Source organism: Corvus kubaryi, unplaced genomic scaffold, assembly GCF_017639235.1.
Source record: "Corvus kubaryi isolate FWS band 111438036 unplaced genomic scaffold, C.kubaryi_AGA036_p1.0 37357, whole genome shotgun sequence".
Taxonomy (NCBI): domain Eukaryota; kingdom Metazoa; phylum Chordata; class Aves; order Passeriformes; family Corvidae; genus Corvus; species Corvus kubaryi.
In genome coordinates, this window is record NW_024581117.1 from 2,675,702 (window position 1) to 2,702,046 (window position 26,345).

Consider the following 26,345-nt stretch of genomic DNA (forward strand, 5'->3'; position numbering starts at 1 on the left):
GCCGCCGCCGCCGCCGCCCTCGCCGCCGCGGGGTCCCTCCCCTCCCTCCGGCCGCCCGGTCCCCGCGGGATGAGGGCATCGTAGCGCCGCGGCCGCCTCCGCCATGAAGCGGAAGACCTGGGCCGAGGCGCGGCGCCGCGCAGCCCCGGCGCCGCCCGCGCTGAAGAGGACGCGGGGCGCGACGCCGCGGGCGGCGGGGGGCGAGGCGGAGCGGCGGCGGCAGCTGCCCCTTCCCGGGCCGGAGACCTGCCTGAGGATCGCGGGTGAGGGGGCTGTGCCGGGGGGCGGGGGTGTCCCGGTGTCCCGTCGCGTCCCATCCCGCCGGCGGTGGGCGCCGCTCCGGCTTCGGGTGGGAGACGTGCCCGCGGGGCAGGAAAACTTCCCGCCGGCGCGGTTCCCGGCGGGACTCTGGGGCGCTCGGCAGCCGCTGCCGTCCGGGCGGTGGGTCGGTCGGTCCCCGAGCTCTGGCGTGTCACTCAGCTAAGTGTTGTTGAGAACTGCACCGCTCGTCCGGCGGGATAGCTCATCCTGCCGATGTCCCGGTAGCCCGAGCCGCACCGAGCACCAATTGCCTCGTGCTGGCGTTTTCTGGCTGCGAGAGAGAGCAAACGGAAAACAGCGTTAAACACATTTCTGTCCGTTCGACACGTTGTGGGGGGGGGGGGGGGAGAAAGGAACATATTTCTCCACGTATCGGGGAGATGGATACGCACACACGCACATATCTATGTTTCTCCTGATGCAGTAATATCGGCTAATGGGTAAAATAACGGGCAAACGTCGCGCCGCTTCTTGACACGCAAATGCCAACAGCTTGTGCGGGCAGGTTTGCTCAGTATCGTCCTTCCTTTTCGTGACTCCAGGCTCCCAGCCGCGCTTTGTTTTGGCACAGGAATCTGCCTCTTTTAAGAAGCCTATTGAATCACAGCCAGAAAATTCCGAGTTTGAGTTGCCCAGCTAAAGGACGACCTTGAGTTTAGGTTGCCTAACGGCAACAACAACAACAAAAATTACTTTTTAAGTCATGTGTCACGATCTCAGAATTGTAGTGTATTTACAACTTCTCACAGAAAGCAAGAAATAAACCTCCCGGCACATCTCAGTGAAGGGCACAGAAAATGAACAGAAAGTGAACAGAGCAAGCAAAAATATAAAGAACAAACATGCAGAAAAGGTACCAATGTACCTTTTATTTCTGTGCCGAGAAGCAGGGGTCCTTAAATTAACTAGTGTGTCTCCTAGATAACTGTATGCTTAGAAAACCGTAAGATTTTGTTTTGAAAATTTGGCATAGCAACGTAGAAAGAATGTAAACTGCCAGAGCTTACCAGATTCTTATTTTTAAAAAGCTTTAATACTGTCAGGGAGTAAAATCCTAAACATTCCTGCCAAAAATACAGCATTTTAGGCCTCGTCTACCCAGAGAAACATAATGGTGTACTTATCTACAGAACTCTAAGGCTCCAATAACCCCATATGTGTATTTTTTCTATAACAGCAACCATTTATATAGGACATGATGATAGTATGATTTTAAGGTCAAGTGTGGAAACCACTCATGTGATAGATAACGACTTTTTGCTATCAAAGTGATTTCACTACCGGGATCACCACTCAGCCCTGTCCAGCTCACATCTCCAGCAAACAGATCTGTCTAACCATTCTCATGAAGCAGTTGCTTGGATCTGCTAATGTGTGTCTGGCATCAACAGGCCCATTAAATAACTGTATTTTCTCCTTCAAAAAATGTTCACCCATTTAAATTCATTAGAGTGCCCAGGCTTTGACCTGTGTTTTTTCAGTGGGATTTCACTATGTGCAGCAGTACCTAGTATAGTAAATTTGATTAAAGTGCACTAGATTATTATATTTAACAATACTTCATTTTGTCTTGATCTTGCTCTGCACAGTGGCTGCTGTTTATTGTCTAATTTTTAATCCTGATTTGAATTACAGTCTGATTTTTAGTTTGCTACAATGTCATACTTATTTTTTTAAAGAGAAATCTTAGTAAGATAACAGGCTTACCTTTTTATTCAGCTGTTGTAAAGTTATGTCAAAGTTTGAAATGTCAGTTCTGCCTTCTTGTAATGTGGTTCTGAGGAGTTAATTAATAAGCATAGACTGGAGACAAATTAAAGCATAAGGTCTTATTCTTAAAGAATGGATGTACTGGTAAATACTTGAACCACTGTAAAAGCTGAGAGATCTGTGTTAGCTTATCTACTTACAGAAACAGTGTCAAACTTACTAAGAACATTGCAGGCTACCCTTATTTTCATCTTTGCAAAAGACAGAAGCGGAACATAAACCCAAATTGCTGTAAAGATTTATGGATCTTTTCTTGTGTGATGTTACATTCATAAACAGCAAAGTTTCAAATCCATTCTAGGAATTTTATACCCAACAGACTTACAATAATCATTGCATTTCTTTATTTTGTAATTGATTGTATGCATCAGCCGTGTGGCAGAATAACTATTAATCTGAACTGTCTAAATTTTTTTGTTTACTATTAAGGCTAGTTCAAGAAAGCTGTCCTTTTAAAAAGATTGTTTATTTTGGTCTATTAAGATGCATGGTAAGCTTTATCATTTTCTCTTTGTCGACTAGTGCACGAGGCTTGCTGGTATGAATTCAATTTGCTGGAACTGAATGCATTTCTTCTGTTTATTAGAAGCATATTCCCATATCCTTCTGATCTCTGAGAGAAGTAATTTATATGATCTAAATAAAATGTAGCAATGTTCTGTGAGATGCTTGAAAGCTGTTCATTTCCCTTCCTCGGCTGCTTTTCTTTCTCATTGCTCTGATTTTATAAATAACATTTTAAAGAAGAGGTGGAATTATAATGCATAAACCTCAGGCAAAAGGTGTGGGTTTCTCTCTCACCTATTTTCAGTAGTGAATTTTAAAATGAAATAACTACAACGACTATACTTGAAATTAAATTTCAAGTGATACAAGGTCATGGGTCATTTCTTGACATTTGATTGTTCTTCCTGCTGAATGTATATCCAGTTTGTTTACAGTATGGAACTAGCATCTTAAAGGATGCTCTAAGCTGCAGTGTATATACCTATTTTTTTTCCTTCATTGAGAATAATTTTGCTTATACTGTCAGTTGGAGTTGATAATTAAATATTCATTTTAATGTATTCATTGATATGTGGGTTGGTTTTTTGGTTTTGTAGTGTGGTTTGGTTTTTTTTTTCCAAACCATTAAATTGTCTTTTTCCAGGAGTGCTGGCTTGTCATTATAAACTTTGTGTGCCCAAATTTTGTGTATTTTTCTAGAATGCTAAGGACACTTCTAATAAGTTCCATTAAGCTTCCAATATTTTGACTGTCACCACTTTCAATTAGTTTTTATTATGCTGCTATCTCAGTACCAAACCTGTGCTTGATCTTTTATCAATATGACTTCACTTACTTGTGAGTCTTTCCCAAAGTTAAGATTTTAAATACATGTTTAAGGCTTTTAGTGTCTAATCCAGCACTGAAAGCACATGAACATATGTATTCTTGTGTATCAGTCAAGAGCAGCAGAGTGGAAGCTCTCTGTTTAAGTGAAGTAACAGCGTTGATCAGTCATAACATGGCACTGAAAATAATGCTTTCATAGTTTTTTGTTTAAAAAAAAAGTTCCTTTATCTTTTTAGTGTGCTTTCATTTCCTTTATCACAGTCCAGGCTGTTGTTCTAATTGCCAACTCTATCATTAGCTAAATTTGAAATATAGTGATGTCTGAATGAATTTTTTCAAGGATAGAAAGGCTAAAAAGAAAATCTTAAACAACTTTGCTTTTTGTCTTGTCATTGCAACAGGATTTGCCTTTTATGTTTTCTCTCATGTCTTTCAAATATTTTGAAGTTTTTTAAGTCAAACACGACAAAATTCCATATACCAACTCTGAGTTTAGATATACGCTCCTCTTACAATAATAAAAACTCTTTGGTTGCATTCCTGATGATTCAAAACAGACTAGCATTGGGTTTTGTAGTACTGTCAGTCTCTTGAGTTTCTCTTCTAAGGCATCTATTTAACAATAGAACTGTAGAATTTCTGTTTGTATTAAATAATGTTTGCTGATCATATGTAGACTTGTCTTGCCACTAGTGCCTGTTTACTATTTAGTTGTCACTTAAAGTCATGGAATGACTTAGGTTGGAGGAAGCCTCTAAAATCATCAAGTCCATCTGTAATTCTTGAATTAATGAAATTTCTGTCTTGAAGGCCTGTGCAGCACAACCTGAGAAGCATCAGGCTTTTTGAGAGTAAAGGAAGGAGATTATTTTTTCATCTCTAAATTCACATTAATGTGATTTTGAAGTGGTACCTCTCCATTTTCTGTACCTCTATTTCCACAGAACACTGTGGCTCTAATAAACAAGCAGAGTGCTTTTGCTTCTGTATACACTCTGCAATTAGCTTGGACAGTCATGCTTGTGTTAGCTTTAGTCTCACTAGTTGAGGTACCAGCAGTAGCTCAGTTAGGGGTATGTAGGCTTATTTTGTTGTACATTGAATGCTTACTCAAAATAATTGCCTGCAGTGACATCCGTGCTTATGTATTTTAACTGTTTTGTTATATAAGGCTGACAAAATTAAGTGTATTTGAAGTATATCTAACATGCTGCAGCCATATCTCCTAACTGCAGAGCAGATGCAGCCTGTAAGGCAGTGAGCCCTACTCTGTTGTTCTTCTGAGAGATGATTAGGAAGGTCTGCTCTAGTTTGATAGTTTTAGGATGATTTTTTATCAGAAATTTGCAGGAATTAGGAAGTGCTTAAGTGCTCTATATGTAAATGAAATACTAAAAAGCTAAAATTAGCAAAGGAAACATGAAGATAATGAAAGGGAAGCCTTGCTCTGGTGGTCCAAACCTTTGTGGAATCCTAGTGAAATCAAATCATCAGTGCTTGAGTGTATTTTATATATAAACTCTCAATCCTGCAATCAGATCCTTAATGAAGGAATTCTACTTTCTCTTAATTTCTGTTAAAAAAATCAACTCACTAATCCTTGACTAAATAGAACTTGGAATATGTTTGGAAAAAAAAACAGGTAAAAACAGACATGGTGAGTAATACAGCATTTTTCAGATGCTGGACTGGTAAATCAGTAGAAAGGTAAATACACTCACAGGAAATTTCTTTTTTCTAAAATCTCCCCATAGGAAACGTGTTAAAAAGATGGAGCCTGCTGTTTACATAATAGGGAGTAATTGTTAGCAGTGCACAGGAATGGACAGCTTGTCAGGATATTGGCATTTGACACACACTGCTCTTACTGTGAGGTACTTCTGTAAACTCATTAAACTCAAGTTTCTTTCAGGTATTTTAAGAATAGCAACAATGAACACAGTTCGGAGAACCATTGCCAATAGCAATTCAGAAGGCCACATACATGCTGCTTGCTCAAGATAGGAATTCTTATTTTTGCTGGACATTTTTGCAAGCTGCAGAAGAATTTCAATAAGAATATGAGCACTGAGGATGCAGGTGATTCTTTTATTCCAAATCCTGTTTAGGGGCAAAATGCTAAATTATTTTAGGTCTTTGACCTGTGTAAATTATATTTGCTTTCATTTTTGTCCTCCTTTTGTATTTGAAGATTTTGGATTGCTCTTTGCAAAGTACTTTGGCATTTTCAAAAATGATGTAAAGTTTCTGTGAAGAAGTTGGAGTGCAAGAAGGTAGTGTTTGAGTACCCATGGTACTCAGTTTGAGTACCACAGTCATTCTTCCCAGACTTTGATGCAGTTATTGTTTGTGTATAATAAAGAGGGAGAGCTCAGTCTAGTCAATAATTAGACTGGCACTTAAGGACAGATGCCATGGAGGGAAAAATCTTGGCTGCATGTTCCTGCTGTTAACCCCCATCAGGCTGGTTCAGTAAGCTAACTCAGAAGATTTTTCCTTGTAAGGAACCTGGTGGCAGCTAGCCATTAAATCAATTTAGAAGTGGTGTGAAATTATAGCTTGGGGCTGCCGTGACATGTGTTTAATCTAGCAATGCCAGTTTAAACACAATCGCATCCTCTCAGTTCTCCTTTCTGCTTCCTCCCTTGCCCTCGGTTCTCCTGTACTCATGTTAGCTCTCATTCTCAGAGCAGAGGGAAGTAAGTAAGCAAGGCAGCTTTTTACCTTCTTTTCCTCTTTTCTTTTTTTCCTTTCCCTTTTCTTTTTTTCTTGCCTTCTTTTTTCCTTTTTTTCCTTTTTTTCTTTGCTTTTTCCTTTTATTTTTCTTTTATTTTCCTTCTTTTTTTTTTCTTTTTTTTCCTTCTTTTTTTTAGTATTGCCTAGGGATACCTGTTACCGTTTCTAATTCATGCAAATGCACCTTGACACAGTTCAGTGATTAACACAGTGGTGGGGAACCACCTCCGAAAGTCCCCCCCCCAGGACTGCCTCTCTATGAAGTAGTTTTTGCCATAGCGTATTTTGTATCCAGCTGGAGCATTGGTGCACTTGCTTTTCCACACATAATTGACTTTGTAGGCCAGTTTAGCCACTTCTTAGAAATGCACGCATTATTCTAAATTTTATCCTTTGGCTTGTTTTCAGGGGATGATTTGGTAAATGCTGGGAGGTACAGAAGCAGGTAATGCACTTCCCATCTAGGACTGCAGCTGTTCTGGTTACACGATGGGACTATTAGAAATTAAATAAGTAAATTGGGTGCGTTGCTTCTGTTAGAGAGTAAGGAAGTAGGTGCCTGACTTGCTTAGGAGGTACTGTACATCCTACTGTTGCTCCTGACATGTAAATGTTTAAACCAAACCACTCACATCAGGCTGCTGTTCTACTGAAATAAGCATTAAGAAAATGTACAATTTTTGGTACATTTTTGGTGTCTGCCTTCACCTTTTGAGATACTAGTGTATGTAGATGAGCACTGAGCGTGTGACTGTTAAAATATAGATATGGTAACTCCTTTCATGGCATACTTTGACATGTAATTTCAAGATACAGGTAATGATTTCTAAGTGCTGGTCATGGATGATGTTGTTTTGAAGCTTAAAGTGATTTTTTTTTTACCCCCTGCTGTCTAAAAACTGACAGAGTTTTTCTTCATCACAAATCGTGTTTTGAAATAATACATGCAGGTGATCTGTTTTGATACTTAAATAATATCTCTGTTCTAGGGAACTAATTTGGGGAAACAAAAGCTTTCCTTTTAGGTCTGAATTTTAGTCCAAATATTTTATGATGATATTTCTCAGCAGGAGGAAGACAAGTATTGTGGTGGTGCTGCAAGCCTCAATTTTTATTGACCAATTACCGCAAGCACAGCAATTTATAGCAGGAGCACAGTCAGTGCTTAAAGTTCACTGGGGCTTCAGCTTCCCCAGCCATAAAAGTAATTTATATCTATGTGAATATTGCTGGTATTTTTTTCCCCTCTTAACAAAGGAATCCAGGGCAAGTACAAGATGCCTCCTGCCTGCAGGTACACAGGCTTTGAAGGGGCAGCTGGGGTGGGAATGGAAATTTGAATGGAGATGTCCAGGTGGAGGCTTGGCTGGTGTTCCCATGGGCAGCATGGGCTGCCCTGTTCATCCTTCCTGAGCCTGTTACCTGCAGGCTTTAATTGCATGGCACTACTGTCAAAATCATGGCTTTACAGAAAGAAGCGCCTGTGCTTTGGTGTGAGTGTGCTTCATCATTTAGTTTAACGTAGGTGCTCAGAGGTGCAGAGGGATTTGTGGTTTAGTTTGGGGGGGTGTGGTGTGTGCATTGGTATTTCGAGTGCAACCACCTGCCGAAGGAGGTCTCTGCTTTGTGCGTGGGTGCAAGTCAGGGTCCTGCTATTTTGCAAAGTCATCAAACAAGGAACACTTTGGGAAAGAATACTTAAGAGCTGGGGATTATGGGAATGCTGCTGAGCAAAAAACCTCCATCTTTGTGTGCTTTGTTTGTTTAACACTGGAGAAATAATAATACCTAATTCAATACTTAAAAGAAGATTTTCTTCATTCTAAACCATTTAAAGTTGTCCCATTGAGAGGTAATACTTCAGACTTTCAGCAAAAAAGCATGATGTTTATAAAAGCTTCCAATTTTCTTGCATTTCAGATCGCCTTTATTTTGCAATTCTCTGCCAAAAACCAAAGAGTGGAGCTGCAAACACCCATTATTTCTGCATAGATGATGAACTTGTGTATGAGAAGTAAGTACCGACTTTTTTTTTTCTTGTTTTTTTTACAGAAATAAATTAGTCAGAACAACAGCAGTGAGGAATCAGTATCATTGGAGAACTAATTACATGAGTTGGGTCTTCTCAGACCAAACATGCCATGATGATTTATAGACCTTAGAGTGGTTTCTTGCTTTCCCATCAGGATTTCTTAAAAATTTTTCAAAGCAGAAGCTTTCATTATACCCATTCCTGTTAGAAGACACGGGAACACGATACAGCCATATAGATTCAGAAGTGCACATTGAACTGCCAGACTAAAGGGGGTGTCTTTGGTTCCTCATGTATTAAGTGGAATGTCTGAACTTCCTAGAATCAGAGGAAAAAAATGGCAAAGTCAGTTCAAGCCTTTATGAGCTGACAATGGATATATTATTTCCCCTGGAGTGAACAATGTTTGCCTTTTACATGATGTGGAATGTTCCTAATTCTTCAACTGGTTTTGATCAAGGGCATGCTTGCTGGTTTTTAACACACTAATCAATCTTTATTCTCTGTGTTCCCTTTTCTCTGGCACTATGTATTACCTCCTTTAAAAGTAAAGCTTATTAGTTCCTCTTAAAATACAGTTTAAAAACTTGTCACAGAGTGATACAGTAGCGCGAAGTAGTTCTTAAAACCTGGATATTAGTATTTTGAATGGTGCTGTGTGAAAAACAAAGACGACAGTCCATGTTTAAAGATGACAAAACCTTTCCTCCAACAAATCAGTATGTGTTTATATAAGAAAGCGTGCTCATTTTTAGAATGATGTATGTATATCACGTGTATTATTACTCCTTGCTTTGTGCATCTTTTTAAAAAAAGAGGCATTTACAGGGGTCATGTACAATTCTTCCCCTTTCTTCTAACAGCTTCTATGCAGACTTTGGACCACTCAATCTGGCAATGGTCTACAGATATTGCTGCAAGCTAAATAAGAAATTAAAGGTAATGCTTGGGTTTTTTATTCAAAAGCCAGTATTACTGGCTTTCTAAAAAACAGAAACAAATGAGCCAAAATTTCTTTTATTGTTGTTGTTATGGTTCAGGTGCTTTCCTGTTTTTCTAATCCATCTGAATTCTGAATATGAATGCTAGATTTTATTGAGGTGAATTTAGGGAGGAGGAGGATCAGTATGGAAAACCCACTTAGTTTTAAGAACCAAAAGATGCACAACTGTGGCAGTAACTATCGTTTAGGTTTTAGAAGATCAGTTGCTAAATGAAAACAGTCTCTTTTATATGAAAAGCTTCTTTCCTGGAATTCAATCCTGTTGGCAATCTGCCAATATTGAGTGAGCTTAAGAGTGCTGTGCTATGCTTTCATTTGAAATGTTTTTTGTTTGACTTGGTCTTCTCCTCTGATACTGACATTCTTCAGTAATTTACAACATTTGATCTTTAGTAGCATTGATAGCATTGGCCTGAAGGAAGATACTCTGCTCATACTGCAGATTATTATCTCTTACAGGAGCTCAGTAATTTTTTGGGATTGGGCTCTTGGTAGAGCGTAGTGTCTTAAAAATGGATTTCTTAAATTAATTAACACAACTGACTACAAGTTAGTTGACCTTTAGTAGATGTTGGAGTGTAAAACCTGTTTGGTAGATAAAAAAGCTTATTTTCATTAATGTCAATCACAGTTTGCCCGTTCAAATCTCCTTAGATCTTTCTGCCACTGAAGTGTGAAAAGTGGGAAATATACAGCACATTATAGACTAAGAGTGTATTTTTTTTTCTTCATTCCTTGATGTCTGTCACAGATAATAGTTTGCATAATTCAGACTTGCTTTATTCTTTAGGTTGGAGAAGCAATTGGCACACACGGGTGGGATGTTGCTGCTCTGTTATTACTAGGGCACTTGCAGAATTATCTCTGGCTAAGCCTGAGATAAACCTGTTTAGTGGTCCGATCTGGGAGATGGTAAACTCCCAGCTGGGTAACTGTGGTTTGCCAGAGATGAGAGTCTCTGATTTTTGTATACAGGATGCTCTGAGGCAACACAAGGCTGTGTTATAGTCCCTTTCCATGTCTTGTGTTTGACATTGGACAGATGTGTTAGGATTTCTGAGAGCATATTTCTGCTACTGATCTGGAGTTTATTTGTCTTGAATGCATTGAATCTAGTATCTTGAGCAAGTAACATTGATATTTAAATGCATAAAATGACATTTTATGATAGCTTAGCAGTTGATCAAAGTGTGCAGTTTCAAGCACATCAGAATTTATTTCAAAAGCCAGTTAGGGGATAACTGCCACCACATGTGTGTGTCCTTTCTATGGACAATTCCATTCCACCCACATTCTAAGATAAATGGAGAAACGGTATGCCATGCCAAGATGACACTTAAAATAATTATTTATGATAAAGTTCAGAAATACTTTCAAAATATTTTAATCTAAGCATGGTTCTGATCCTTAGAAACAAGTACTAGTGGATTTATGTACATTTGGGTTTGAAAAATGAATAAAAATGTGTAAATTCTTTAATTTTTAATTCTAAATTATTTAAAAGTTTAAAATTTTTGCAACTGTAATATACCTGTAATGCTTTTGAGAATGCCACTTTCTATTCTCATAAATGGCTATCTGTTACATAAGGCATGAAGTCAAAAATACTAACTAAAAATATAAATGCATTTAAGAAGAAAAAGAAAAGATTTCAGTAATTTGTATCAAAAATTATTTAGGCTGGATACTGGGAAAAATACTGGAAAAACCTGGGTAGGGATGCAATACAGTTTTCCAAAGCTTCTGAGGGACTACTCTACAGTATTCTTGGTTCTCTCACTGATGAACCATTCCTCTGAATGCATTCCTCTGATTTTATAAAACAAGGTGTAAAAGGTCTAAAATGCAAAATTATAATCTTGTTCCTTTCTTGATACAGTCATTTTCATTGATAAGGAAGAAAATAATTCATTATACTGGGTTTGATCAGAAAAAGCAAGCAAACGCTGCATTCCTCATAGGCTCCTACGCAGTAAGTATTTAAATTTTTACATCAGCTGCTGACTGTGTTAATTTTTTCATACTAAATTTTTAGAAGAGCAGGATAAAAACAATTGTTTTCTCTTGAATAATCATCCTACTAACGTAATTATAGCAATGTACCACATAGTAAAAGTTTCTAAAGTCTAGCAGGTATGTGAATGAAATTGTATGATTTTAGGTTTTTTCCGCGCTACTGCAATCTGCGTTCTTCAGAATAAGAGCATCACTGATAAAAAGATCAGTATTAATATTTTCATATAGAAAAAATGATTGATTCTTGAAGTTTTACCTTTCCCCAACCACACAACCTCTTCTTTTCTAAAATAGAAAAACAGTATCTTGCACAAAGTATAATGTGTCATTCGCTAGTTGCATTCATGTTTAAATAAACCTTTCCTTCCCCAGCTGCTTCTTCTCTAATACAAGGTAATCTCTTCAGTTAACCTAGGAGAAGTAGTGCGCATGTGTGATAGGCTTAGAGCCTGTGTAAAGCCTGGGAAGATACAAGGTGGCTGGAAAGGTACTAAGCCAAGTCTGTGGCTGCAGAAGGGAAAAGGACTGGCTTTACATCTCAACTGCATTTATTTGGTACACAAAAATGTAGTCAAGGAATAAAATGCTGAATACTTCAGGATGAAAGATGCAATGTACCATATTCATGTTCGGTTTTGACTTGTAACACACCTCAGTTGTAACCATTTCTCTTGTTTACTGAGTAATAAATGAAATGAAAAGCTATGCACTTTTTGATGTTGGAGATTTGAGGGGTTGAAGTTCATGTAGCCTTAGGTTATTCCTATTTATTGGCTGCAAAGGCTACACAGTACTTTCTGTGATGCAGGCAGTCTCCTTGCTGCCTCTCTGCATCATGCAGGATGTCCATTTTCTGTTCCCCAGGGTTTCTGTGTTGTCTGTACTCTCTAGCACTTTTTACAAATTGAGATCTGTATTTCGAAACATGTCACTCTTCGAAAAACAGGCACTTAGGAATGTTGCTGTAGACCTTTGCATTCTTAAACCACATGGAAACCGGTAACATGAGTTACAAAGCTTGTTTGCAGTTAAGGGATTATGTTGACAAAACAGCTGCAGCTTTTAGGAAAACTACTTCTTCCTAATTACTTGATCATAATTGAGGCCCAGAAGAGGGGACTGGCTTCAGTTATCAGCCATTATTTGGAAAAAAGTGGGTTTGGTTCTTTCCTATATTCTTGTTCTAAATATGTGTAGTAGTAGCATTGTGTGGCATAGCAGCTGACATTCTGAGCAGAATTTTGGTACAGAAAACTAATGAATGGCAAAACAATCTAATAAGAAAATACTGTGGTTGACTATGCAAAAGTATACAGAAAACCTAACACAAATCTTATTTTTGATCACCTGGTAGCCCTGCCATGTTGCAATAACAACATGCAGGTGAAGAGGAATGCTTCAACAGACTTGAATAAAGCTCTAAGGTTAATATGTATGGATTATGACAATCCAAAGCACACTAATTAAAAATGGAGGCTGTTGTACAGAGAGTAGGCAGGTTTTGCTTTAGAGAGCTGTGGTGAAGGAAGTGGGAGTTGCAGAGTAAAGAAAGGGTGCTCACAGAGATCCACCTGAAGTACAGCACGGAGATCCTGATTGCCTGGCCAAGGCATGTGGTAGGGCTAGTTGCAGACACACGGCATATGGCAGAAGAGGCTAGTCAAAACCACCAGTAGTTCTCAGAGTTTGGAGATGTGCTTAAGTTACTGTATTGTACACACTGAATATTTTGGCAGTTTCCCTGAAAAGCCCAGGGCAAAGTGAAGCACACTGAGAGTATCAGTCACCTCCTTGCATGTGGGCATGTCTGACTTGCAAATTTGCAAGTTTTAGATAGTGAGATAGCTCAGCTAGGTGCTGATTTTCTTTCCAGTGCAATATTTTTGGCTTTGGTACTGCTTTTTCTTAACAGTAGGGTAGAGTTTCTTCCCAGTTTCATTTAGGAGGGATTCCACTGAAGAAAGATCACAGAAGAAAAACTATGCCCCTGAGGCTTTTTTTTTCGTGGCATTCTTTGATGATCTTTCATGAAGAGGCAAGCTTAATTACGGAGCTCATTGCTCAAGTGTTCGCACATACTTGTCCCATATTTCTGCTTTCTGCAGGGAGAATTGGTTTGTTCTCTTTGAGGCAAGCAGCGATGCAGGATCTGTTCAGAATGCATGATAAACATTTCTATAAGCATATTTCCTGATTGAAAGGAAATATTGATGACTTCCTTATTTAAAACATATGTAGGCTTAAGTGTCTACCTTCTTTAGTTCAGAATGCTGTGCTTTTTGTTGAAGAAAGATCCATACAGATACTGGTCAAATCTTTAAGAAAGTTTCTCTGTAATTTTAGTTAATCAGACTGTGTCATATACATTGGTAATACCCTTTGTTGCTTGAGTTGATTGTTGTAATTTATTTTCTGATCTTACAAGTATAACCCATAGGTTGAAACTGTATTTTGTTTCCTGTGGATTGAATGTGTTTTCTTGTTTGATTCTAATTTTTTAGCTTCATGGTAGGTTCCCATTTCAACAGTTTACCTTAGGTTGAGGAACTGTGTGGGTGTGCAATGCATTAGTTTGGGGGAGTTCAGGTTCATTCAATGAAGAGCAAGGAAGTAGAAAGGAAATGTGGCCTTTGCAGGGTTAGTGACAAAAATAGTGCTTGTCTGCTTGTGCTGAAAGGTGTTTGATAACTTAAGCACGGTTTTGGGTGCAAGTTGCTCTGTATAGGTCCAGGTGCTACAAGTCACTTGTTAGGTTTTCAAGAATAACAAGGCACAGTGAGTCTGCGTGATTTCTGGTTTTGTTATTTTTTTTAAACACAGTTACATTTAAACTATAAAACTGTAATGAACTGTATATGGCTAGTTCTCTTCTTAGACTTCTGTGTCCTCATAAACATTCAGCTTCTGACCATGTCTTTTCAAAGGCTTGTTGACCTTCAATTTGTATTCTTAAACAGAATATTGTAACTTCTGCTTAAAGGAATTGGGATATATTAGCATGATTTCTCATTCGTCATCTTTTGTTCAAATGTATATGTGTGTACATGTATCATGTGGGGATATGCTCATTTGGACTACTAAGGCAATTATGAAAGTCTTCATTAACTGTGGTGTGGTAAGGGCAGCTGTTAGTGTCCTTGTTTTCAAGCAAAGTCTGTTCTCAGTCTTTTCTTCACAGTTGATGTGTTTTAATGTTTCCCCCACTTCCCTTCATCTAACTTGTCTTTCTTTCCTCTTCAGTGGAGATAGTTTATGAACTCTCCAGACTACACACTTCTTTCTCCCCTCTCCTGCATCTGCTGCTTCCTTCCAGGTGTACTTTGATGTGACAGCACAGCCTAACTCAAGCTCTTCAGTATAACATGGCCTTAAGAGTGAAGAACTAAGTTTACAAATACACTGTTGTATATGCAGTTTTAGAATAAAATATTAATTTTTTACAGTAATTCTCAACTATTTAGACCTTAATCCCTTTATTGTTCATCTTTCATCTATTTTAATTTGCTATTTTGTTTCTACATTTTTACAGACATAGTGGGAATAATGTTCTTCTATGTAGATTAGCGAAAATTTGGCACATTCAGCCACACAAAGGGTAGCCAGAATTCAGTGTGTTGGGGTTGAATGTTTACACTTTTTTTGGGGTGGAGGGGGAAAAGGGAAAGAAGGGAGGGGGGGGGAAGCTTTTGTTCTTCACCTTTTAAAGAAAAATCTTTTCCTTGAAAGCTATCTGCACTGTTCAGGCCTTACCACACTACCAAACCAGCAGTGATCTTCTGAGTTGATATCTACAGTGGCTTCTCTTGATTTTCACCAGGACTTGGCTGTGGGTGAGGAAAGTCTGCTTCTTCCATCATTGCTCCTTCTATATTACGAAAGAAAATGTACCCTCTGTGCCCTGTCCACCCAGTTCCCAAGCTCCCCCCTCTCCCCTTGGCTACATTAACTTAGTAACAGTGTTTTTTTTCTCAGGCCTGGCACTAATTATGTACTTGGAGGGTGACCCTCCCAGGGCACCGCCCCATGAACTGCTGTAATTCAGGTCACCTTCTCCAGGACTCATCTCTGTACTTTGTCTATTTTCTCATCTTCTTTCTTCAGGGTAAGCAGCGTTTCCTTCATCCATTCTAATCCATAGTATTGGTTTTTTGCCTTTTCAATATGTTAGTGTCCTTCCTAGTTGTGGGCCTAACTCTGGGTAGAAGCTGGAGGTTGGAGAATCAATTGGCACCCACTGGTGTGATGTTGAACTGCTCTGTCCTTACTGTGACACTTGCAGAATTATCTCTGGCTGAGCCTGAGATAAACCTGTCTAGTGATCCAGGCTGGGTGAATGGGTAACTGTGGCAGTGCTCAAATTTAGAGTGGGTAAACCATGTTTACCGTCAGCTGTGTTTTGGTGAGAGGTGCTTGACGAGCAAGTGGCAAAGACAAGATGGACAAAGTAGTGACCTTTCATTTAAGCAAAAGTTGCCTGGAATCTTGTCTCTCTCTGAGTTTGTGTCCTCTAAAAAGCTACCTTCTCTGAAATGTATTTGGGAAATTGTGATTAGTCTTCACAGCGGCAGCCTTTCCTGCTGTTTGTACTAGGTTATATTCCAGGATGTTCCTAGAAAACTGCTTGTCTCCATAGGACAAGAAGGCTTGTTCTTTTGGAGGTCCTCTATAGTCTTAGGTTGCTTTCTTACCTGTCATGAAGTAGTAATGTGCCCAGCCCAGTCAGTTCAGGGTTTTTTTATACTTTCTCTCTGTTGTTTAAAGGTAATTGGAAGTTTCTTGGTTTTGTTTATGATGAACAAAGAGAGTTGCCAGAGACAGGCAGTTATTCATTCTCTGTCACTTTTATCCACTTAATGACTATGTTTCTGCTAATGAAGAAACTGTTGGCCGCATGCATTTCTTTACTACAACACAAATCCATACAGGAAGCTTACTATTCTAATAAATTTCTATTTTAATTTTGCAACATCTAACATTTTTTCCTTAGGAATATTGCTAGAAATTTAATCTACTAAATGACTAGTATATCCAATGGTGGTTTTCATGAAGTCACATATTTAATACTTTAAAGTTGTAACAACTGCATGAGCTTGTGTTTGAGTCTGGTCACACGCAGCAGTTACTTGCATTCGTTCAGAATGGGTGGATTTAATTATTTGCTGTTTACAGCAGTCCAAGCTGTCTTTGGTGAGTGACATTTCTGGAACATAGTTGTATCACGTAAAAGTTGCTTGTAAGCAGTTTAAAATTAATTATCTTGTTATTTTCTGGCTTTTAAGTCAGCATGGTTGGTAAAATGTATGATTTAGGTGGCAGCCTTAAGTAGATTTTTCAGTTGAGGGTGAACAGGTGGATAAACATGGTTATATTGAGCACATCATAGATATGTGCAGGTATGTGTAGATTCATATCATAGGTATGAATTTAAAGTGCTGTTTACGGACTTGAGTTGATATAGTTTCTAACAGTAAAGTTTACTTCAATAGCCTATTTAATTTTCCTGAAAGAGCAACAAGTTATGTCATAGATTATTTTTACTAAACACTTTTTGTCTTGTATGCAACATCATTATTTAACTTGGCAATGCCATGTATTGAAAGTTAAGATGCCTTTTTTAACCAGAGGCTCATTTCCCTTTCTACCAGGAATACTTTGCATCCTATTGTGAATACTGTTCCAATGATTATAACTCTGGTCTAGGAAATGGTTGCTTGAAAAATAAGGCTGAATTGAAAGCACTAATGAATCAGAAGAAAACAAGGCTTGCTAAAAGCTCTCATTCTCTGGTTGATTTTAAATGCTCACAAATAAAGAATGGGTCGCCTAATCCTGCAAACGGTTGTATTTCATTGAGTGACCTTTAACGCAGCTGTTTGACTGCACAGCAGTGTTGGCAGGAGGAGTGCTTGAGTGCACCTTTCCCAGTGTTCAATACTTGGATGGTTCTTGACCATTCACAGAGGTGCCTGTAGTTCCTTAATTAGAAACAGATGTCCTAAATGAAAAGGATGATTGGAGCAATGTTAGTGGTTCAACTGCTAATAGCAAATTCCTGGCTATATTTTGAAGTTCAGGAGGATATTTTTTTGTATGCGTAAAAAAACCAAATTTCTAAATTATCTGTATACAAATGATTGCAGATTGTGATAAAATGATATATTTGACTTGAAAGATATCAATTCCTTATAGCAACAATTCTCCTGAGATGTACATAAGTAGAAGATATCTAAAAGATTTTAAGAGTTTGTATTTGTGTGTATAGATATGTATGTATACTCGTATCTGCACTTGCATGTGACTGTAGGAAAATTCTAAAAGCTGAACGTGTGGATGCATGCTGCATTGAGTAAGTTTTTTTGAAAGAAGGCCTTCTTTTTTTTTTTTTTTACCTTCAAATATTTCCCTGATCTGCAGGAAAGGAGCCCCTTGGGAAATCATTTTAAAATTCTGATAGTCATTTCTTCATTTGTATATACAAAAATGGATAAAAATTATCCCAGAGAATGCCTGCTTCTGCTAAATAAGAGCTAATATCATTGCTTGAAATTTATTTTAATATTTTTATATTTTTAATAGTCACTTTTGTTTGTTGCTTTACTGGCATTAACCTAAGAAAACAACTTTATTTGTGAAAGTTTTCATTATCTTAGAAAGCACAGCAGAAACATAAATTGTAATCAGCATCTGGACAAATTAGTTTCAGCTGTTGTATATTTTGATTTCTGGAGTGTGTCTTCTCTCATTTCCTCTCCTTGCCCCACTACATACCTCACTAATTTACAAATATATCTTTGTTTCTCTATTCATCAGATCAACTTTTCCTTTCTCTTCTTTTCTGAAACTTCAGTTCTGCTTTCTGCCTTAGAAAGTCCTTCTCTTTTTCAACACTTCTGTCTGCTACAGGTCTTTGATCACTGCTACTTTCTCTTTCCCATTTATTTGCTTTCTTTAGTCCTTTGTTCATCCCCATCATTCCAATGAAACTGTTCATCTTTAAGTCTTCACTGGCCTTCTCCAGGTCAGAAACAATACTGTATGTAGTTTTATATAGATGTGTCGGAAATATTTTTTTAAGTGAATCTTTCCTTAAATGCTGACTAGTGCATTTTGGTTCACTTCATGGAACTAAGTAGGAGCAATCTCAACAGGTAATGGGCATTCTGTCCACAGGACCAGACTAAACCCAGCTGTTAAGCTTAAAAGCTGCTGAAAGTATGTAATACAGACGTCAGATCTTCAATGCTGGCTCTCTGTCTACTGATGCAATTATTTTGGTGCAGACCATTTCCTAATGCAGATGTGTGGCCTCTGCTGCCTTGACATCTGTTGCTTCTCTGAGCTTTGCTGCTTCAGTCTTACCTGTTTCCATACCTGGAATTTGGTTCACCCCAACCTAAAAGCAGGCCTCACCCATGTTCAGCCTTCATCCAGCCTTGCTTACATCTAGGATTTCTAGGTGGGTACTCCCTTAAGCTGTGACAGAAACTGGTCCTGTCTCCACTTTGACTATCACAGCTTCTTGTGTTGTGTTACTGCCAGGGTGCTTTCCTTGTGAAGTAATTATCTGTTTATCGTCTTTCCCATTGTGCATGAATGTCATTCTTCACCTTCAAAGCACTCTACACCATTGCACTCATCCAGCTATTCTCATAATAACCTAATTTTTTTGCAAACACTTTTCACTGAGTACACCATTTCATCAACAGCTGTCTCTTGCAATTGTTCACTTGTTATGTCTTTTGTGTGTCATAGTGTCACAGCTGAGTGTGTAGCAGGATCTCTGTTTCAGAGTAAGTTTCCTTCTTCGGTAAATATGCTGTATTTTGCTTCAGTTGTACAATACAAGTTGTATTTTTGATTTCCAAAATCAGATTGGTTTTTCAAAATGTCCTTGTACTTAGCAAGTGTTCATATATAGCTGTGTTAAGAAAAGTCCATACACATATGTATGTGTGTTAAAAAGGTGTTTCTAGCAATTTCACTGGTAATGTAATTTCAGAAGTGGGATCTGTGCCTAAGAACTAACATGTTTCAGTATACTCTGACATTATTTAGACTTACTTTAATACAACACTCTGGAATGGAAAAAACTTGTCGCCTGCAGCTGTTAGACTTGTAAACAAATGCTTCTGCATTCAATCTTGTTTTCTTTAAGAAACTGGTAAAAGCTCAGCTGAGGTATGGGAGAAATCCTTGGCATTTCTGAGCTACATGTGCTTACAAAATTAGCTAGTATTAGTTGCATTTCTATTTGCCTGTGGTACAATTAGTACTCTTTGTATACTACACAGTGTGATAGCACTTAAGTCTGGTTGGACAGTAGGAGGAATTTCTTCACAAGGAAGGGTAATGAATTGATTAAACATTGTAATGAGCTGCCCAGGGAGATGGTGGACAAGGTGTTTAAGGACTGGATGTGGTACCCAGTGCCATGGTCTAGTTGGCATGGTGGTGTTTGGTCAAAGGTTGGACTAGGATGATCTCAGAGATCCTTTCCAGCCTAATTGATTCTGTGATTTTGTAATCCCAAGTTTTTTGCAGGTGACTCATTTCTGGCTACAAACATCTGTTTGCTAATTCCATTTTACATCTTGGGTTTGTAAGTTTTTCAGGGACAGGGCTCTCTTCCTGATAAAAAAGAAGTGCTTGATTCATATGGTTGCTAGCAATATGTGTTCACTGTGCTGCAAGATGCAAATTAGGACTGTATCAAAGCACTCAGTTTGAAATTTCATGGAAGATAACCTTTACATCCAAATTAGGCAGTGAATGCTTGCAGAATAGAAAATGAACTCTGCCATCTGAGGAGAAGTTATTCAATGATACTTGGGGAGGCTTTTAAAGTATCTTTTCTGTTTTGGGTGTATACTTGCACATATAAATGCAGAAGTCACTTATCTCTCCGCAGTGAAAGCACACACACAAAACATGCAGTTTTCACTACTTAGCTATTTATCAAGAAAGATTTATTTTTTTGTTTCCTACTGCCAATTTCAAAGGAAGAATGCTCAGAAAATGCTTAACACACTAATTGAATCAGGAAAATCAAAGGGGTCACCTGTTGGCCATGTCTGTTTTAGCTGTCTGTTTAGGTTATATTTCAAGCTGGGTTTGTTTGTTGGGTTTTTTTAGCAACATCTGTTCTAACTCTTGTTTTTTTTCTAACTCTTTTGTGTGGAGGGAGGATGTTTATGGTATGTTAAACCATTTGTTCAAACTGGCTTTGCAGCAGCATCAAAGAAATTTGAAAAGCAATGCCAACTTTTAAAAGAAAAAATGTCCAAAGCAACAGAAAGTAAATATGCCATGCCTTGGTTTTTGGGGGATAATTAATTAATACATGAGGATTTTTACTTTCAAATAACTCTAAGAGAAAACGTTGTTAGCATAAAAGAAATAAAAAATTTTACTGAACATTAGTGATAAAACCCCAACTTTCTGTAGGGTGTTAAAGCAATTTCAAAGAAAAAGTATTAACTTGAAATTACTGAATATTGACCTGTTAATGACAGCTTGTTATTAACAGTTGTTACCTCCTGGCCATGCTGGGGATGGTGTTTGATGGTATTTGAAGAAGAGATATGCAAAAAAGAGGACTTTTAGGTATTCTTTAAGGAGACCTTAGTGTTAAAGGCTATCCAAGAGTGATCAGACATGTTGTGATGGAAGACCATATGGATATTTCTCGTAAGTTGGTCCTTTGTGAATTTTTTTCTGAGTGTTTTTGACAGTAGAAAGTTCAGTTCATTCTGTTCGTAGGATTTTGCTTCTGAAGCTACAGATTTCTTTTAATTTTTTTATTTTTTAATTTTTTGTTTTCTTTTAGTTTATCGCATCTGGATTTAGTTACTGGATATTGCCTCAGCAGTGCAAAGGAGGAAGTACAGAATTTGGATTAATGTAAATGTTCTGATGTAGGAAGATCAAAACATACATAAATAACAGTCTTGTCTGCTGAGTGTACAGACAGTTTGTGTACCAGATGATTCATAGCTTTGCTGATATATCTGCGGGTTTTCATGTTTTGATTTACATCTTAAAAGCTTAATTAAAAAAAAATCTACAAACTGGCCAAGCTGAAATGTAAGAATCCAGATGAACAGAAGCCTTTTCACTGTAGCCTGTAGCTGAACAACTTCTGCACGAATCTATAAAGTTAGTTTTAAAATATGTATTTCCTTAGATTGACAGGATTTTTTATTGTTTATGTTAGTTTTATTGTTGCACACTTGCAAACATTCGTTCTTGGTGCCACTCTTTTCCAGCACTTTTGCGTTCTGTGATAATTAATTATGCCTTCTGTAATATACAAGTGACTTGAAATTATTGAAACCTGTCTTAAAATAATCTTTTTCCTTTTCTGTCTTTCTCCAAAAATAGATAATATACTTGAGAGAATCCCCAGAAGATGTGTACAGGCTTATATTGTCAGGAAGTGTTTCATATCTTCCTTTCAGGTAAATAACAGGTTGATAGAACTTTCTGTACCTTGATATTTTGAAGAAGGATGTAACATTTTTCAGTACTAATTTTTGCTGTGTTGGTTTTTTTTTGGGGGGGAGGGGGGTGTTGGTTTTGTTTTGGGAGTGTTTGTTTGTTTGGGGGTTTTTTGGTTGTTTTTTTTTTTGTGGGGTTTATTTTAGTTTTGTTTGGTTGGTTTTTGGTTTTGGTTGGTTGGTTGGGGTATTTTTGTGCTGAAGTTTTGGGACACACTCCCTGCCTGAACTTCAGGTACTCAGTGAATCAGAGGTGTTACCAGCTGGTACTGAAGTGTACAAGCAGAAAGTGAAGCAGCCACAGTGTCTTTTATCCACTCATTGAGCTTTTTGATCTACATTGCTTCTCACGTGGCAGAATGATTTTGTGCCAGTAGCTGATAGTTAAACATACCAAAATATCTGTCATTCAGCACAAAGGGCTCGTAATACTTAATAGCATTATTTATGCACAAGACAGCTTCTGCAGATTGCTGCACACATTTGACAAGTGGAAAGTTGTCATCAGTGCATTCCAGGAACCTTCTGCATTGCCTGTGCCCTACTGTGCTATCCCTCCAATAGATACCAGAGGTTGCAATTCCCTTTGAGGACCATGGCCTGAGAATGTGAGGCTGCTTTTGTCTGTCTGTAGAAGGCTTCATCCTTTTTTTTCTTTCTCATCAGGTGGTCTTAGAGACACCAGCTGCTACAATGTCACCTTTATGTGTCCTTTCTCTTACTTGAATAAGGTTCTATATTTCTGTGCCCTGCTAATTTCTGCCCCTTTTCACACTGATTCATGAGGATGGAAAGGATATAAAAAAATACTAGAGATAGCCCTCCAGGTTCTTCAAAAGTTCTCCCTCCTCTCAGTTTTATAATATGAACATTTTTTTACTTACTAGAAACATTAGCAATTCTCTGCTGATAAGGGCTACATGGTCTCAAGGTATTTTGCCAAGGCATAATATTCTCTGATGTAGATTCAGTTTTATTTATTTACTTGACTGTAGTATTCCTCTAGAATGCTTACTCTGTGGTGCTTATGGAATTTGATAATGGTCACCGACTAAGAACATGCAATTCCTGGATCAGCAGAATTAAAAAACTTGTAACTGAAAGAAGGGGTTTTAATGAAATCAGTTTCTCCTCTTGTTTAAGCATAAACTATTTATGCATCTTAAGGAAAATATTTTATTATATTTACTCAAATGTTTATCCTAGCAGTCCATGTCAGAAATTGAACATTTCAGCTTTACCAAAACTGTAGTTAGAGTAATCTTACTGTTGTATCTGTTAACATAACTTATTTTATGTTTTGTTATTCTTGTAAGATTCAAGGTACAGGAAAGGAATTAATCATTTGACATAATTACTTCCATGTAATAATCATTATCTTAAAGTAATTTTTAAACAGTTTTAGAGAAGTATCTTCAATTGCTTTCACTTGGATTAAAATGCAATAATTACTGTCTTGGTCATCATATCTTACAGGGATGCTTCCTTTGGTACTTGCAGTTTTCATCTGACATTACTGGACTGTTTTCATGCAATAAACAAGGTCAGCAAACTAGTATTTTTTGTATTTCAAAAAGTTAGCTAAATATTGCCCATCGGAAAAAGAGGGCTTAGGAAGCTAGTATCCAATTAGAGCTGTGAAGAGGCAGATTTGCTGATTGTTGCCTGGTTTATTGTGCATTGTAACAAAAGTAGGTACAGCATCCACAGAAATCAACTAATACCTTATACAATCAAATAGTTAAGATGTTAAAGACGGAGTTTGCGTTTTACTTATGTAATCTTTCAGGACAGTAATTCACCTCTAATCCTAAAAGTTGTGTGTTAGGTTTATTATATACCCCCTGGTGTTATGTATTAGGTTGAACATAGCCTTTGAAAGTGGTTTTGAATGGGCTTGCTATACACTTCAGGCATTTGCAACACATGCTAATGATTTCAAGTTTTGCTTTAGTAATAGAAATACAAATTTCTATCTACAGGGATAATGATAAACATGTTAGGAGGTAGGTGCTTCTTTTTTTAACAACAAATTACCATAATCTAGTTTTTATAGCAATATAGTGGTGAAGTAATGCAACATTGAAGGATAGGGGAATTAAAACACATTCTTTTTATTCTGTATGAATAGTGAAATGGGGAATTCTGCAGCACTCTACTGTACTATGGTCTTTTGTATTATGGGTATCTCTACCAAATACTGATGTTTTTACTGGTTAAGTCAGCTATTTGAAGATCTATCAGCTTTTTCGGGTGTTTTGAAATTGGCTACTTGTATTCCAAGACTGGTGCATTGCTATTCTTGCTGGTGAACAGCAAGAAAAGCTACAAAAGATTACATAGTAAAAGAGAAAATTAGAATGTAGTATTTTTAATATCTGTAGATGTGGGACTTATCTGTGTTTGTGTTTTCTGTTCTAACAAGTGGATAAGCTGTTAGTTACCCAAATCATTATATTTTTTATACAGTGTTAATTATTATGGTTGTGGCTAATTATGGGACATCATGGACTCACAGTAATATCTACTTAGGACTTTGTGACTGCAAACAATTTGAAATCAATGAAGATACTAACAAATAGCATTTATGCACAAAAAATATTTGCAGTTCTTGAATGCAGTCTTTAGAATCTACTCATAGCTTCAATAGATTTTTTTTGCTGGTTCTTTTTATTTTGTGCACCTAGCAGTAATAAAAAGATCAAATGCTTCAGTAATCTGGGATTTTCATAGTGATTCAGTGGAAACAAAAAAAGTCAATTTACTCATCTGACTTCACTTATATTGAAATTTACAAACCTGTTTTGAACCAAGACTGAGTTGATCTGTATTTCTTAAATTTTGTGAAGAAAGAGGAGAGTGTGTATTAAGGGACTTTATGGAACCAAAAAGAATTATAAACTGTCCTCATTGAAGAGGCATCTCTGTTAAGAGCTGTGTTCTGAATTTTAGGCTTTGCAGTATGGTTTCCTGGATTTTAGTACGTTTGATGTAAATGAATATGAGCATTATGAAGTAAGTGTTCAGTGTCAATCTTTTGATTTGCTTGCTGTTACTAATGCTAAAACAATTGCTTATAATTTGTGCTGTTCTTTTGTAGTATTAAGTTCCACTTCTGTTTTGTGTCTTTAAGCTATGATAGTTAAATAAAGGTGCATGGTCAGAGAGAGAATACTAAAATTCAGATTAAAGCGTAATTATGCTCAAACATGGGGGAAAGCAGAAACCAAAATGGAAAAAAATGGGGATTTCCATTATTATTTAAACCCTGGATACTCTTGAGCACTCTTGATGAACAACTAAAGGGCATACAAGCTCAAGTCTAACTGAATGCTAGAGAACAATCAAAGTATGTATTTGAGAACACACGGGAAAGATGTAATAACACTCTTTGAGGTAAAGAACGAAACAGGGCTGGGAAACTCCAAGCACATAAAATTCACTTTGGGACATAGGAAATTATTGTGACAATGTTGGACTACAGCTCTTGACTGTATGCAGTCTCAGAAATGCAAAGCTGCCAGATATCTGTAAAGAGAAAATTAAATGTTCGTAGAACTTAAAAAGTCATTATGTAATTTGTGAACAGAGGTAAGACCAAGGCCATAATTTAGAAGCCTATAAAAATTTAAAAATTGGAAGTTGCCTTTCATCTGAAGGGCATCAGTTGTGTTGTTCTAAAACTGATTTAGAAAGACAGAAACATGGAAAAAAGTGAGGTTGGGAGCATCTGTTGTCCTCATGATGAAAAAGAAAGCAGTCAACTAACACAACTTCCTTTGAAAAAATTGTACATCAATTCTATCTAGCGTGTATTTTGAAACAATAAGGAAAAACCTGAAAATACAGGGATAATGATAAACCAAGCATTTTCTCTTGACAGAGAGCAGAAAATGGAGATTTTAACTGGATAATACCAAACAAATTCATTGCCTTCAGTGGACCTCATTCAAGAAGTAAAATTGAAAATGGTATGCTTAAAAAAGGAGGTGGGGGATACAAGCCCACTGCTTTCTTAGTTGGTTGTTATCAGTAAGAACAAGCTGTAAAAACTGTTCCTCAAACAGTGTGTTTTTTCCCTAGCTCTTTTCCTTTTATAAGAACACTGGCAGTAAAATTTTAATGCTTGGTTTAATTGTATCTGACCTAGGTGATTGTGTTAAAATTCCATTTTCAGTTATTCTATTTCTTTATGTTGTCTCTATTTTGAAAGTGTTTTCATATCTTGTTTTTGAGTCTTTTTTTGTTTCTGCAGTTTGAGCCTTACTCTCTTTTTTTTTTTTATGTTCTGTTCTCAAATAGGCTATCCCCACCATGCTCCAGAAGCTTATTTCCCATACTTCAGGCAGCATAAGGTCACCACTATAATACGCCTCAACAAAAAACTGTATGATGCCAAACGATTTACAGATGCTGGATTTGAGCATTTTGATCTCTTCTTTTCTGATGGAAGCACACCTAGTGATACTATAGTTAAAAGATTTCTAAATATTTGTGAAAATGCTGAAGGAGTAATAGCCGTTCATTGCAAAGGTATGGTGTAAAAGCCAATTTATATTACAAGTGATGTGTATAATTACAGTTCCTGAGGTATTTTGCAGTATAATTCTACAATATGGCTATTAACATCTCTGCC

General features: G+C 37.4%; 1 protein-coding gene across 8 annotated transcripts in view; it reads left to right on the top strand.

Moving 5' to 3' along the window:
- The first annotated feature begins 7 nt into the window (after positions 1 to 7).
- CDC14B (cell division cycle 14B) overlaps positions 8 to 26,345 on the top strand; it is a 52,307-nt gene continuing 25,969 nt past the window's right edge. For 6 of the 8 annotated variants that reach the window (XR_006016957.1, XM_042033659.1, XM_042033652.1 and 3 more), the window contains exons 1-9: positions 8 to 263; positions 8,083 to 8,176; positions 9,058 to 9,133; positions 11,077 to 11,169; positions 21,594 to 21,670; positions 23,186 to 23,252; positions 24,662 to 24,724; positions 25,593 to 25,680; positions 26,012 to 26,242. Coding sequence is in view for 7 of the 8 variants with exons in the window: in XM_042033659.1 (XP_041889593.1) it covers positions 104 to 263; positions 8,083 to 8,176; positions 9,058 to 9,133; positions 11,077 to 11,169; positions 21,594 to 21,670; positions 23,186 to 23,252; positions 24,662 to 24,724; positions 25,593 to 25,680; positions 26,012 to 26,242 (949 nt within the window). In the remaining variant the exon portion in view is untranslated. Of the gene's footprint in view, positions 264 to 5,097; positions 5,506 to 8,082; positions 8,177 to 9,057; positions 9,134 to 11,076; positions 11,170 to 21,593; positions 21,671 to 23,185; positions 23,253 to 24,661; positions 24,725 to 25,592; positions 25,681 to 26,011; positions 26,243 to 26,345 lie in introns of those variants that run through there. The other 2 variants (XM_042033658.1, XM_042033655.1) reach the window with 2 other exon arrangements.